This window comes from Dendrobates tinctorius, unplaced genomic scaffold (genome assembly GCF_039654945.1).
Source record: "Dendrobates tinctorius isolate UK_male_01 unplaced genomic scaffold, ASM3965494v1 ptg000062l, whole genome shotgun sequence".
Lineage (NCBI taxonomy): Eukaryota > Metazoa > Chordata > Amphibia > Anura > Dendrobatidae > Dendrobates > Dendrobates tinctorius.
This window is the reverse complement of record NW_027361730.1, coordinates 38,135,286-38,151,073: the sequence shown is the minus strand read 5'-3', so window position 1 is coordinate 38,151,073 and position 15,788 is coordinate 38,135,286. Positions and strand designations below refer to the sequence as shown.

At 44.9% G+C, this 15,788-nt stretch overlaps 1 protein-coding gene across 1 annotated transcript in view; it reads left to right on the top strand.

The window, feature by feature from the left end:
- The window catches only part of CPEB1 (cytoplasmic polyadenylation element binding protein 1), a 112,582-nt gene that overhangs the window by 76,841 nt on the left and 19,953 nt on the right, over positions 1-15,788 (top strand). Inside the window, exons 4-5 of the mRNA XM_073579563.1 lie at positions 13,481-13,698; positions 13,886-14,138. Of these exons, the coding sequence (XP_073435664.1) occupies positions 13,481-13,698; positions 13,886-14,138 (471 nt within the window). The remainder of the gene's footprint in view (positions 1-13,480; positions 13,699-13,885; positions 14,139-15,788) is intronic.

The window sequence follows — 15,788 nt, the reverse complement described above, 5'->3', positions numbered from 1 at the left end:
AAAATAAAGAAAATGCTTTGAGAAGGTGTCCAAACTTTTGGTTTGGTGTGTGTGTGTATGTATGTATGTCACACTGACTTATCTCGGCTAAGATAAAGCCTAGATCCTCAGGCTACATTCACACTATGGGCGTAGCCAGGATCAAACCTGGGGGGGCGGCAGAAGCTCATACTGCACACCCCTACACTTGAAAATAAAGCCTGCACCTTAAGATGTGGTGGTGAATGTAGTCCATTTATTCCAACTATCAATTGATGTGTTACTGAAGACGAGCAATGCCTGTCCTGGGCGTCCTTTTGGGCAGCTATGAAGTGTACCTGACTGGTGAAAAAAGTTAGTCTGTGTGCTATCTGGCTTTCATTCTTTTTGGTACAGATATGATATGGATAGACAGAAATGGATAAATAGAGCAGATTTCTAATCTGCTTTTGCTATTGAAAACATTAGCTATGAGCTCAAAAACCTTTCAGGTGATGCAGTTTTTTTTTTTTTTTAAAAAGCTGATCTGCCTTTGCAACTGAAACGTATACTCAAAAAAGCTGTGTGTGAATGTAGCCTTAGATCAGGAATAGAACAGTCATTTATAGGACGTTCCATAACTTTCCCAAATTCCTGTAAAAAAAAAAAAAAAAAATATTCAGCACATTCTGCATTGAACTACTGTACCCAATTTATTATATATTTTAGGAGTCGGACCATTTTATACCGACTCCACCAAAATGAGCTCTGACTCCACAGCCCTGCTCTCGTGGTTACTGGAGGTAATGGAGCTGATCTAATTAACAGAGGCCTGCCACCTGATCATGAGGAGGATGACTGGAGATCTGGAGTTTCTGACTGGATTTAAGACAGCTGACTCCCTCTATCCCTGCTGGTGGGTTTTTTTTTTTTTTTTTTTTTTTTTTCCCCTGCCTCCTGAGGTCTTAGCTGAGCATGCAGGGACTGAGCTGGAAACTAAGTGTTTTGCTATTCACATTTTATGTGGCTTTGTCTATTTCAGTTCTGTGTGTTCAGCCAGCTCTGGTTGGGGCTGTGCTGAATTTCCATCCTTATGTTACTGCTTGTGCCAGTTTGTTTTTGTCCCTTATTAGATTGGCCTCTCTTTGCTCCGCTTTCAGGATATACCAGAGTGCTGATAGTGGGTGAAGTCTAGTGACTTCAGTATTTTTCTATAAGATGTTTTCGGCATTTTTTGCAGGGTTTTTTGTGATTGCAGACAATCTTTCCTGTCCTGTCTAGTGTGGGCCCCATTTGCTCAGTCTATTTTCCTACCTGCATCTGTGTTTTCATCTTATCTCACTGACTGTTTGGGGGCTATTTATTCCTTTGGGGTCTGCTCTGGGGCAGTTTAGGTTTCCCCTTTCTTGCTTTAGGCTTAGTTCTCTGGCTGTGTCGAGGCGTCTAGGATCATCGTAGGTACACTCCACGGCTACTGCTAGTTGTGTGGATAGGATCAGGGGTCTGCAATCCGCTTGGCTACCAACCTCTCTGGTTTTCTGTGGCTTAGCTTGGTCTTGCTTTTGTCCTCGGTGACCCAATCATAACAGAGTATATATGTGTATGTATGTTTTTCCTTTTTCTCAGGGGCCATAGGAGGATTTTTTCTTTAATGGAGATTAAGCAATTGTCTGATCGTGATGAGCTACTGGCTGCTGAAGTGCGGGGAATTTCCGCCTATCTCACGCAATCACCTACTGTCGAACCAAAAATCCCTACTCCTGATGTGTTTTTCTGGGATCGGTCTAAACTTTTGAATTTTAAGAATAATTGTAAATTATTTCTTGCCTTGAAGCCTAACCCATCGGGGAGCTCTGTGCAGCAGGTTAAAATTGTCATCTCCTTGCTGCGTGGCGATCCTCAGGATTGGGCTTTTTCTGTCACCTGAAAATCCTATTCTGACTAATGTGGACCCTTTTTTTTTTTTTCCCTTTTTTTTTTTTTTTTTTCCCAAGCCTTGGGGTTGTATGATGAACCTAATGCTATTAAGCTGTGTTTTTTGTGGAGACGCCCCTCATACGATCTGTCTGCCCTAAACGAGAAACGTTTTGCACACACATTTGCTGTGGGCAGTGTACAACCTAAGTTCCTTTTGGCAATTACTGATTTGCTCCTTGTCTACATTTTCCGCTAAGGCTTTTATAGATTCAGGAGCAGCTTTGAATCTGATGGATTTAGACTTTGCTAAACGTTGTAGTTTTCCCATGATACCCCTGCGGACTCCTATCCCTTTGAGGGGTATTGATGCTACTCCTTTGGCGGTGAATAAACCCCAGTTTTGGACCCAGGTGATGCGGGTCGCCCCGGACCACCAAGAAAATTGTAAATTTGTGGTGTTGCACAATTTGCTTGATACTATTCTGGGTTTTTCCTGGTTGTAAACTCCTAATCCTGTTTTGGATTGAATCTATGGTGAGTTGGGGTTGTCAGTGTGTTCTTAGTGACACTCCTGTTTTCTCCACCTCTCCTCAGTCTTGTGATATTCCTGATTATTTGGCTGATTTTTCTAATGTATTTAGTGAGATTAAGTCTGTGTCTTTGCCTCCTCACAGGAGTTATGACTGTGCAATTGAGTTAATGCCCGGGTGTTATTTTCCCAAGTGTCAGCTTTTCAACTTATCGGTACCTGAACATGATGCTACGCGATCTTATATCAAGGAGTCATTGGAGAATGGTCATATTAGACCATCCTCTTCACCTTTAGGTGCTGGTTTTTGTTTTGTGGCCAAGAAAGATGGTTCATTAAGGCCTTGTATTGACCATCGTTCCCTTAACAAAATCACTGTTAAATATCAGTACCCGTTACCCCTGATTTCTGATTTATTTTCCAGAGTTAAAAGTGCCTGCTGGTTTACCAAGCTTGACCTCAGGGGGGTGTATCTTATTCGCATCAAGCACGGGGATGAAAGGAAGATGGCGTTTAATACGGAGGGACATTTTGAGTACCTGATGCTTTTTTGGGCTCACTAATGCCCCTTCTGTCTTCCAATCTTTTATGAACGATATATTCCGGGATTTTGTGGGTAAGTTTTTGATCGTTTATCTGGATGATATTTTGATCTTTTCCAGTGATTGGGATTCTCATGTGGAACATGTCTGGACTGTTTTCTGGATTTTGAGGGAAAATTTCCCTGTATGTTAAGGGATTGTAGTGCCTCTTTGGTGTACAGAGGATTTCATTTTTGGGATTAATTTTGTCCCCCGTCAACTATTGAAATGGACCCTGCTAAGGTACAGGCCATTTGATTGGGTTCAGCCCACTTCTTTGCAGGCTCTCCAGAAGTTTCTGGGTTTTGCTCATATCTATCGTAAATGTTATAAGTAATTTTTCTGGTATTGTCAAACCACTGACAGATCTGACCAAAAAGGGCGCTGATGTGGTGAATTGGTCTCCAGAGGCAGTCTCGGCATTTCAGGAGCTTAAGCGGAGTTTCACTTCTGCTCCGGTTCTACAGCAACCTGATGACTCCCATTTCAGGTGGAGGTAGATGCTTCTGAGATTGGTGCAGGAGCCGTTTTGTCCCAAAAAGATCCAGGGACTTCTAAAATGAATCCCTGTGCCTTCTTTTCTCGCATTCTTCCCATCTGAACGTAACTGACGTGGGGAATTGGGAATTGTTGGCCATGAAATGGGGATTTGAAGAGTGGAGACATTGGTTGGAGGGAGCTAGACATCAAGTTGTGGTCCTCACCGACCGCAAGAAATTGATTTATCTTGAATCAGCCAAATACTTGAATCCTAGACAGACTAGGTGGGCCTTGTTCTTCACGTGGTTTAATTTTGTGGGGTTTTTTTTTTTTCTTCCGGGCACTAAATGTCAAGGCGGACGCCCTTTCTAGGAGTTTCTCTGCGGATTCTCTTATTGTGACTGAGCTTACTACCATTTTAAATGAGGGGGTAGTTCTTTCCACCATCTCACCCGATTTGAGACGTGCCCTGGAGGAATTTCAGGAGGACAAACCTGAACATTGCCCTATGGGAAAATTGAATGTCCCTGATCAGTGGAGGAAGAGTAATGTCTGAAATTCATTGCTCCGAGTTGGCTGGTCATCCAGGTATTTTTGGTACCAGAGATTTGGTGAGTCGGTCTTTTTGGTGGCCTTCCTTACCTTGTGGTGTCAGTAATTTTGTGCAGTCCTGTGGGACTTGTTCTCGGTCTAAACCCTGTTCTCGTTCTAGTGGTTTGATGCCCCTGCCGGTGCCCGAGGCCATGGACCCATATCTCAATGGATTTTATTTCTGATCTTCCTGTCTCTCAGAATGACTTATCTGTGTGATTTCTGATAGATTTTCTATGATGATCCATCTTGTACCACTCCCAAAGTTGCCATCTTCAGAGTTGGTGCCCTTGTTTTTACAACAGTTGGTTCGGTTGCATGGGATTCCTGAGAACATTGTGTCGGACGGAGGAGTCCAGTTTGTTTCCAGATTTTGGAGAGCTTTTTGTTCCAAACTAGGAATTCAGTTATCTTTCTCCTCTGCGTTTCATCCTCTATGGGCAGACTGAGAGCAAACCAGACTTTGGAGTCCTAGTTGAGATGTTTCATATCTGCTGATCAGGATGACTGGGTCTCATTTTTGCCCTTGGCCGGATTTGCGCTAAACAATAGAGCTAGTTCTGCCACTTTGTCGCCTTTTTTCTTTTGGGTTTCATCCTCTATTTTCTTCATGGCAAGTGGAATCTTCGACCTGCCCAAGTGTGGATGCTGTGGTAGAGAGAATGCAGCAGATTTGGGACCAAGTGGTAGATAAGTTGTCCCTCTCAGGAAAAGACCCAACTGTTTTCCAACCGGCATAGGACCATTTGTCCCCGGTTTAAAGTGGGTGATATGGTTTGGTTGTCAAAGAATGATGAAGTTTGCATCTCCAAAGTTCAAGCCAAGATTCATTGGACCTTATAAGATTTTGGAGATTCTTAATCCTGTTTCTTATTTGGCTCTTCCAGTTACATTTAAGATCCATAATGTGTTTCATAAATCTCTGAAGAGGTTTGTGGAGCCAGTAGTTCCTATGGCGGCACCTCTTGATCCTGTATTGGTTAAAGGCAACGTGGAATATGAGGTAGAGAAAATATTGTATTCTTGTTTGGCTAGAAGGAGACTCCAGTACTTGGTCAAATGGAAGGGTTATGGCCAGGAGGATAATTCTTGGGTCTCTGCTTCTGACATTCATGCTAATAATAGAATTAGACTTACCAGTAATTCGGTTTCTAGGAACCTTCCACGACGGTCACCTTGGAGGGTGTCTCCTTTCCCTAATGGGGGACAGGAAACAAAGAGGTTAAATAACCCTCCCCTTCCTGCTACCTCCAGTGTTTTTTCTGGACATACTAGCATGAATAGTTACTGCCAGAGCAGGAATCCAGTGAAGGTGTTAAGTAGGGAGGGAAATTAGTGCTGTCGTAGAAGGTTTCTAGAAACCGAATTACCGGTAAGTCTAATTCTATTTTCTCCAGTCACCTTGGAGTTATACCAGCACTAATTTTTTAGGGAGGGACCACAGCTTGCAGAATGCATCTGCCAAATGTTAGATCCCTATAAAAATTCAGTCTGTAGTGTCTGGTAAAGGTGTGTACAGAGGACCAGGTGGCAGCTCTGCATATCTGCTCCAAAGATGTGTTACCTCTTGCTGCCCATGATGTAGCGACTGATCGAGTGGAGTGGGCCTTCAGCATCTCGGAAGGAGAGAGATCTCTTAATGAATCTGCCAGGTAGATTAACTGCTTGATCCAGCTTGCTATCGTGTTTTTTGCTGCCTTCTTTCCCCTGTTCCGTCCTGAATATTGAATGAACAGGTTCTGGTCGATTCTCCAGTCCTTGGTTAGTTTAAGATAATGGAGAACTGATGTGTCTGATTTGAGATGTCTAGGATTATAAGCTTGTTTTGTCCCTCACAATGTTGTATCTTACCTGTCTGTATATTCTGGTGTATTCATATGTGTATTTCTGGATTGTTGTACCTTATTTTGAAAAGAATAAACACGTTTATGGAAAAAAAAATAATGGAGAACCACCCTGCGGACATCCAGGGTGTGGAACTTTTCTTCCTTTGTATTGGAAGGATTTGGGCAAAATGAGGGCAACACGATATCCTGACCTCTATGCCCAAAGTGGTGTCAGACTTTCATAAAGTAGGGGTCTAGGCGCAGTACTATACTGTCCGAGTTGAGCAGGAGGTATGGTTCCTGTAGTTCCCCTACTCGCCTAGCAGTGGTGATTGCTACGAGAAACTGTTTTGAGTGTGAAGATTCTCAATGAAATTTCCGACAGGGGCTCAAATTGGGCCTGTTAGGCTATCCAGCACTATATTAAGAACCCAGGGGGGAACCCGGGTAGGGAGTGTAGGCCGTATTCTGTTTGCAGCGGTCATGAATTGTTTAACCCAACGGTGCCTGGCCAGGTCCTGGTCAAAAAAGGAACTAAGGGCAGATACCTGTACCCTTAGAGTGCTTGGAGTAAGTCCTAGCTCTAACCCTTTCTGCAGAAAATCTAGGACCTGGGCAATATTGGTATGGAAGGGGTCAGGCACCTCAGGAAGACACCAGGAAGAGAATTACTTCCATTTTTTGTCATATGGCATTTATCAACTTTCTACTTTTTTGAAGGGTCCGGATTACTTCATCTGATAGCCCTTTGGCCTTCAGAATGTTGGCCTCAATAACCAAGCTGCTAGACTCGGTTTGCTGGGGTTTGGGTGCAGTAAGGGACCCTGGAAAAGGAGGTTGGTCTTTTGGGGTAGAAGCAAGGAACCTTCCAGGGCCATGTCCAATAGGGCACTGTACCAGCTCCATCCTGGCCACATTGGAGCCACCAGGATTGTCATGACCTTGTCTGATCTTCTGCAGCATCTTTGCCAGCATAGGGATTGCTGGAAAAGCGTAGGCCAGTCTGAAGACCAACGGATGGGTGAACGTATCTGTCCCCCGGGCTCCGTACGTGGGACTGAGGGAGAAATAGGTTGTCGGTTTTGCGCATTCGCAAACAGGTCGACTTCTGGGTCTCCCCATCTCGAGGTCAGAAACTGGAAGACCTCCTGATTCAGACACCACTCTCCCAGATGGACGTCCTTCCTGCTTAGGAAGTCCGCCTGGATGTTTTCGACCCATTCAGGTGTACCGCAGAGATGGATAATGGGTGCTTTTCTGCCCAGAGGAAGATTCTTGCTGCCACAGCCTTCAAACTGGCGTACTTCGTGCCCCCCTGGTGTCTGAGATATGCTACTGTGGTTATGTTGTCGGAATATATCCGAACATGATGGTTCTAGACAAGGGATGATGTGGCTTTTGGTACTTCTTCCACTGCCTTCAATTCCCTTAGATTTGAGGATCTGGTTTTTATGCGCTGGGACCATTGTCCCTGGAAGTAAGACTCCTCCACCATGGCTCCCCAACCTCTCAGACTGGCATCAGTACACAGTATTTTCTGAGGAAGCTGGTCCCAGCTTATTCCTCGTCTCAAGTGCCAGTAACTCGGCCACCACAAGAGGGCGGATTTTTTTTTTTTTTTTTTTTTACGTGTCCTGGAAGTGGAATCCTTTCTGACAGATTGTTCTAATACTTCCTTGTGTTTATCAGGACGTATGACTGGAGGACTCGCCTGTGCCCAGGATACCGCCTGGAAACACGATGTCAGGGAACCCAGGATAGACATGGCATCCCTCAGCTGGTGCGCTTTGTTCTGACCCGGCTATTCTGACGAAGGTCTGATGATCCTTGAAGAAAGGACGCCCTCTCTTCTGAATCTTAAGAGGATCCCCAGGAATTTTTTCCTTGGGGAAGGATGAAGGTCTGACTTCTGGAGATTCAGTATCCAACCTAGGGATTCGAGCATCTGCAGGATCTTTGATACATCCTGGTTCAGCCAGGATACTAATGGAGCAACAATGAGCAGATCGTCTAAATATGGAACAATGCATATTCCCTGAAGATGGGTAGAAACGACTGCTTCCCTCATAATTTTCGTAAATACCCTTGGTGCTGGGGATACGCCAAACGGGAGGGTGTTGAACTGGAGATGGATGATCCCCTGATCTTGGTAGATCGCGAACCTCAGGATCTCCCAGTGATCTGGATGAATTGGGACATGGTAATAAGCGTCCCTTAGGTCTATTGAGACCCTGGGTCACCGGGGTCTGGGCCACCATGGAGGTCTGAACCTCCTGTCTAATGAGAGGTTTTTATGCGGTCAAACAGGGAGGGCTGCTCGGTGTGCAGAATGTCTTGCGTACAAGGTTGGCATAGCTTATCAGAAAGGAACCTGGCACCACAGATACCACATTTACGGGGGTTTCTTGGGGCAGAGGCCTTGCCCTCTTGCAAGAAGAGAGGCTTGTTCAGACCCATGCCACCAGGTCTGACAGATAAGGGACGGGACCGGCCCTGCTACTCACAGTAGGAGGGGGAACGCTGGGCTCTGCAGTTGAGGGTTGTCAGTCCATGTCAGCACTCTAGTACAGAGACACTGCGCTTACCTGGGGTCCGTAGCACCCTTATATGGGCGTCGCAGCGTTGGTAGCTTCGTGCCCCTCCTTCCTCCTGGTCCCGTGGGAGGAAGTCTCGTCCGACCCCTGCCGCCATTATGTCCCCATGCACTGGGTGCCAGCGCGCGTCCCCATCCTGGGAAATGCTGGAGGACGTGAATCAAGTGCTCCGACGTCACATCCAGTCGGGAGCCCGCCCCCTCTGACGCACGTGGCCAGCAGCGTGGTGAGAAAAGAGGGAGCTGGGGAACTAACTGGAGGACCCCGGCCAGCACTATACTGCTCCGCTTTAACCCGGAGGGCGTGGGAGGGGCAGACGAGTCTCAAGTCACACTGGGAGGTGGAGACGGGAGGAGGGGGGTACTGTTGTGAATTTGCTTTCTGGCCAACCTCTGGTTACTAGTGGAGCTGGTTATATTGACAGAGGGGTCCTGAGTTCTTTCTGGGCTCCCTCTGGTGGTTACTGGAGGTAATGGAGCTGATGTAATTAACAGAGGCCTGCTACCTGATAATGAGGAGGATGACCTGGAGATCTGGAGTTTCTGACTGGATTTAAGACAGCTGACTCCCTCTATCCCTGCTGGTGGGTTTTTTTTTTTGTTTTTTTTTTTCCTGAGGTCTTAGTTTCCAGCTCAGTCCTCCATGCTCAGCTAAGTGTTCTTTTGCTATTGTTCATCTGATCTGGTTTTGTGTTCAGCCAGCTCCGGCTATGCTGAATTTCCATCCTTGTTACTGCTTGTCAGTATGTTTTTGCCCCTTAGATTGGCCTTTTTGCTCTGCTTTCAGAATATACCAGAGTGCTGATATAGTGGGCAAAGTCTAGTGACTTCAGTATTTTTCTATAAGATGTTTTGGGCATTTTTTGCAGGGTTTCTTGTGTGATTGCAGACAGTGTCTTTCCTTTTCTGTCCTGTCTAGTTAGTGTGGGCCCCATCGTTCGCTCAGTTTATTTTCCTACCTGCATTTGTGTCTTCATCTTGTCTCACTGACAATGTTTGGGGTCTGCTCTGGGGCAGTTTTAGATTTCCCCTTCCTTGCTTTAGGCTTATTTAGTTCTCCGGCTGTGTCGAGGCGTCTAGGATCATCGTGGGTGTGCTCCACGGCTACTGCTAGTTGTGTGGATAGGATCAGGGGTCTGCAATCCACTTAGTTACCAACCTCTCGTTTTCTGTGGCTTAGCTTGGTCTTGCTTTCCTCCTCGGTGACCCAATCATAACAGGCGTCCCTATTTGGGGGCCCCATGTTGGGCGCCAAACTGAGGTAGCTCTTGAGGGAGGGCTAAATTAACCCTTCACAGTTGACCAAGTGACTTTCAAATTAATCCACGGGGCGTTGCTAGCAACTGGAAATGACCAGACGGAGACGGGTCTCTGTATGGGAGGATCAAGGCAGATCACTAAGCCTGTTTATTTTGTCACCTCTTTATAGTATTTTTCTTAATTATGCAAAGTACATAGCTACCAATAACATCGTCGTAATACATTTACTTTTATAAGCCAATAGTATTGCAAGAAAATCAGAATATGTCCCTAGCTGCATGACGTAGTAAATGGAACTATAGCACATTCTTCAGTGTCTCATATCTTGTACAAGCTGGAACAGTCTGGCTTCATAACAACCGTGAACTTTCATCTAGTTAAGTTACAAAATTTAACTTGTAAACCACAAAATGGGTGTCGCAAGCACAAAGTCTGGAGAACAAGATGTCCCATACATCTGAATACTGTACTTCACACTGGGAAGGGGTAATACCCCTGGAGCTTCCCAGGCTATTTGCTCACAGCTGTTTACACAGCCTTTACTGACTATTAAAATGTTGGACCACCCCCAAAAGACATGGGGGTCCCCTATAATCAGCATAGCCTAAGCAGACAGCTGTTGGCTAATATTAATAGCCTAGGAAGGGGCCATGGATATTCCCATGCACCCACCCCCCCTCCCCCCGGCGAGAAATCCACGCTCAGCTGCCCCAGAAAGGGCACATCTGTAAGATGTGAACTCCGGCACTTGGCCGCACTATTCCCACTTGCCCTGTAGCGGTGGCAAGTGAGGGGAGGGGGGGAGGAGGCACTGATGGTCACATCTGTATTGTCACATGACATCAAGCCCAGAGGTTACTAATGGAGAGGCATCTATAAGACTTCCCCCATTACTAACCCCATAGTTATATTGTATAAAAACACCAAGAATGTCCTTTTTAATTGAAAGAATGAGACTCCTTTAATAAATCTTAGTTATACCATACTTACAATCTCTCCCATTCCACAACTGTCTCCTGCAAGAGAAATAAAATAAACCATGTCCCACGCTGTAATCCATGTCTAGGGGATAAACTGCTTTCAACCTGGATGGTGCCAAGATGCAACCGTCCAGGCTGAGAACCACTCATGAATGAGCTGCTGCGATTGCAATATCCATGGCCCCTTATCAGCCTGAGAACCAGTCCTCGCTGTATGCTTCAGCTTGGCTGGTTGTCAAAAAAGCTTAACTTTAATTAAATATAAAATATCAAGAGTAGAGGGGTCCCCATGCCATAACCAGCCTTGCTGAAGCTGACTGTTGCAGCCTCCCAGCTGTGAGTTCTGACTGGTTATCAAATATGGTGAACATTTTTTTTTTTTTTTTTTTTGCGCAGGGGCCACCTGAATACTCCCATCAGCTGCTCCTGCTCACTGTTAGCTGCAGTAGTCCCATCAGCTGCCACCAGTGGCTGGAGAAACTCTCTACCTCTAATCACAGCAGCTGGCTCATGCTGTCTTTAGACAGCGTGGGAACCACAGCTCTCTGACTGGCAGGGATGGTTTCACCACTAAGTGGTGGTTGCCATGCTGTCTTGCACATGACAGCGTGGCAAACCTTGTATTGTCAGGCCCCCCCATTCAAGCGAATGGGGTTCGGATCCGCTGCTCAGTGTCTATGCGGATGACAGGCTGTATGGAAGCGTAATGCAGCCTGCCATCTAGACATAGCAGAGCTTACTGGTCACATCCTCCTGTCCTTGACTTCTCTGCAGCAAATATGCTGCAAAATAAAGTCTACATGCGTATTTGCAATGTTTTTTCACCATCCATGCAAGTCAATGGATGAAAATGACATGCTTTGGCAAAAAAAACTGCAGCAAAGCACAATCCTGACGAGTGTGATTTTTGAAAACTGATAGGCTTTGCTGGTACTGTAAGAAGCTGCTGAAAATTGGCAAAGTGGCAAAAAAAGTCCAGTGTGAACATACTCTTAACAGTCTCTTCTCCCCCCTTGTGGTACATTGCATCACATCATGGACTGTGACCTACTCCCTGATACTAGAAGGCTGGTTGCTACTAGCAGCTGGGAGCAGGCTACGCTCCTGATATCAGACCAGAAACTAGATAACACCAGGGGCTGACATGCAGTCCAACCACATCCTCCCTTTCACTGACTGCTCTTGGCTTATGCATAGTGTATGTAGTAGGCTATAAGAGTGCAAGAGTGCAGCATTCAGAAACTGATCAGCAGCTCAAATAGTTTTGACTAACCCCTTTCTGACCTCAGGTGGGATAGTATGTCTGAGGTCAGATCCCCCTGCATTGAGGGCTCATGCAGTGAGCCTGCATCAAAGCCGGGACATGGCGGCTGTTTTAGAATCGCAATCCAACTGCGCCTATTAACTAATTAAATGCCACACTCAAAGCCTGACAGCGGCATTTAACAAGCTCTTCGGGCCACAAATGTGTGTATTTCTTAACCCTGTCATGTGACCAGGGCTCAGCAATGTGTTGGCAAACAACCTGAGGTCTCCTGGAGACCTCTATGGTTGATGCCGGATTGCTATGAGCGCCACCCGGTTGGCACTCATAGCAATGCAGTAATTCAGCATAGGCGATCTGCTCATCGCCTATCTGAAGCAGAGCCGATCAGGTTGTGGCAGCTTCTAGTCTCCCATGGAGGCTATTGAAGCATGTCAATTAAACTTTAAATATGGAAAAAAAGATTAAATCACCCCCTTCGCCCCATTCAAAATAAAATACCCAATATGTGCATGTGATTTGTTATTGGCTCGTTCAGAATCGCCCGATCAATAAAAGGGTTAACCTGATCGCTAAACAGCGTAGTGGGGGGGAAAAAAAATCATAACTCCAGAATTACATTTTTTTTTTTTTTTTTTTTGGTCGCCGCAACATTGCATTAAAATGCAGTAACGGGCGATCAAGATTGTATCTGCACATAAATGGTATCCATAAACGTCAGCTCGGCACGCAAACTAAGCCCTCACCCAACTCCAGATCACAAAAAATGGAAACTCTATGAATATCAAAATGGTGTGGTGGGTTTTTTTGTTTTTTTTAAGCAAACTTTGGAATTTTTTTCACCACTTGGGATAAGAGAACCTAGATGTGTTTGGTGTAATGGCAGGTCAGTTTTAGCATTTAGTGAACCTAGCAAAAAAGCCAAACAGGAAACATGTGAGATTGCAATTTCACCGCACTTGGAATCTTCCAGTTTTCGAACACACGACATGGTAAAACCAATGGTGTCTTTCAAAAAGTACATGTCCCACAAATAAGCCCTCACACAGCCATATTGACAGAATAATAAGTTATAGGTTATGGCTCTGGGAAGAAGGGGAGCGAAAAACAAACACAACTGAAAAAAGCTGGGGTCATTAAGGGGTTAAACTTAAAAATAAGCCACCCAGTAAAATGATGCATTGTTGGAATTGGAGATATCTGCTCTCAGGGTAGCGAAAACCTGGCAGTGATTTAGCAAAACGTATCCTCTGGAACATCAATGCCAATCCCAGAAACAAATACTGCAGAGACCTAAAGCGTACAATTCTGATATCCAGTGTGTTCAGGCTTCTAGCTTTCCCAAAAGTGGGTGGTGGCTTGTATGCAGCTTTTAACATGTCAGTCAAGCAAAACTCCTTTTATGTGACTTAGTTTGCTACACTGTAGATCCTGATAAAGCAAGGTGTTGAATTTTAAGGATCATACTGTACAATTGTGTTGAAAAAAATTTCTTTCTTAGTTTTCAACCTACTCCACAATCCTTTGGGTAAGCCTCCACCTCTGGGCTTCTTACCCTTGGATCCAATTGGCTCAGACTTGGTGGATAAGTACCCTTCCCCACTGCTTCGCAACTCACGACTGGACAGCCGATCAATTTTGGACTCTCGTTCTAGCAGCCCTTCTGACTCTGACACTAGTGGATTCAGCTCTGGCTCGGACCACCTCTCCGACTTGATTGTAAGCATACTGTTGATGCTGAATACTATGGCTCGGAACAGTGTGACAACACTTGATATGAAAAGATTTAAGTGACTGTTTGTGTAGACATTCTTTTATGTAACCAGCACTGGATTTCAGATATATGCGTATGGATTAAATTATCTGCAGCAGTGCAACTGTTTAACAAACTTATCTTGATTTACAGTCTAGTCTGCGTATTTCTCCACCTCTACCCTTTCTCCCATTGGGGAGCGGAGTTTCACGAGACCCTCTAAAGCTGGCTATTGGCTCAAGGCTTGATCCAGATCATGCTGCTCTAGCAGCAGCCACTGCTTCCCCCATAGGATTGTCAAAAAGATGGACTGGTACGTCTGTATGGCCATCATGGGATTTGCTTGACACTGCTGATGATCCATTCAGCATTGAAAGGGAGGCACGCCTGCACAGACAGGCAGCAGGTAAGAGTTTTGTGCTAATCTGTACTTCAATATGTTTGGCCTGTAAGTAAATGTTAACTTTTAAATGTTTAAACTACAGCACTTGCTGTGGGAGCTTTAAAATGTAACTTTTTTCCTCCATAAAACCAGTAGTTAACATTAAAGTTTCTTCTATTTAAGGGAGCCTGTCAGCAGGATTGTGCACAGTAACCTACCGTTTCAGGTCAGCACCATTATACGGATTACAATGATGCCTTGGTTGATGAAATCCATCTTGTGGTGTAATATTTGCAGTTAATGTGCTCTGGGGTGGTGTCTTCATGTGGTGCTCTGCTTATGTATTCATCTGTCCCCCTAGTTTACACAATGCATATATTGATATTATTGATGCATACAATGTTGGCTATTGTGAGGCTTAAAAAATATATCCAGCAAAATGGTGCAACCACCGTCTTGCTGCTGCAAATTCTCCCCCCCCCCCCCCCCCCCAACAAAATGGCACTGCAGCATCTGTCAGCAAGTGATGTACCACCAGCGACAATTTGCTGGATGGGGAAAAAGTGGGCACAATAAAATGGCAGCAACACTTGCTTGGTAGCATCTATCAGTGAAGGATGCTACTGTGCAGATGCCTGTGCCATTTTGCTGGATGTAAATTCTTCTAAGGCCTGTTTCACACTTCCGTTTTTTCAAATCCGTCAATCCGTTGTTTTCCGTAAAAAAACGGATCCGCCATTTTTTGCAGGATCCGTTTTTTTTGTCCCATAGACTTCCATTACGGTTACCGCGGATCCGTCAAAAAAACGGATCCGTTTTTAAAAAAACGGATCCGTTTGCATCAGTTTCCGTCAAAAAAACGGAAACAGATCCGTTTGGAGGACACAAAAACGGAAGTGTGAAACAGGCCCCTCACAATAGCCACATATACATTATGTAAAATAAGAAGCAGGTCATTGAAGGATGAGTGACCTGTCATATGCATCTGCATGGGCTTATAAGCAGCGCACCACAAGACCACCCACCCAGGCTGTCAGAGCACAAGAATTTAAGAATTTCATGAACTGGAAAGTACAAATAAAGCAACCACAAGGCAGATTTCATCAACCAAGATATCGTTGTAATCCGTATAACACCGCCAACCTGACACTCTAGATTACTGTGCACACTCCTGACACTTTTCACTTTAGTAAACCCCACTCAGCCGGTATTTGGTTTTATTTACAGCATTGTATGATAATGACATGAGTTTCTCCAGAAACACTGGAAAATTAGACACAAATGTTTTAACACACCTTGACCTGTTACTCTTGGTCACTCCACCTACAAGTCTTTCAAATTTACTCTAGTCTTTACACTTGTGTATAAGCCGACCCCCTCCCCCCTAACTTTGCCACAAAAAACATGGAAAACTTATTGACTCGTGTATAAGCCTAGGGTGGAAAATGCAGCAGCTACTGGTAAATTTCATAAACAAACATAGATACCAATAAAGGTAAAATTGAGACATCAGTAGGTTAAATGTTCTTCAACATCCATATTGAATCAGGAGCCCCATATAATGCTCCATACAGTTCATGATGAGCCCATAAGACGCTCCATACAAAATACACCCCATATAATGCTGCACAAAGGTTAATAATGGCCCCATATGATGCTCCATAGATTATGCCT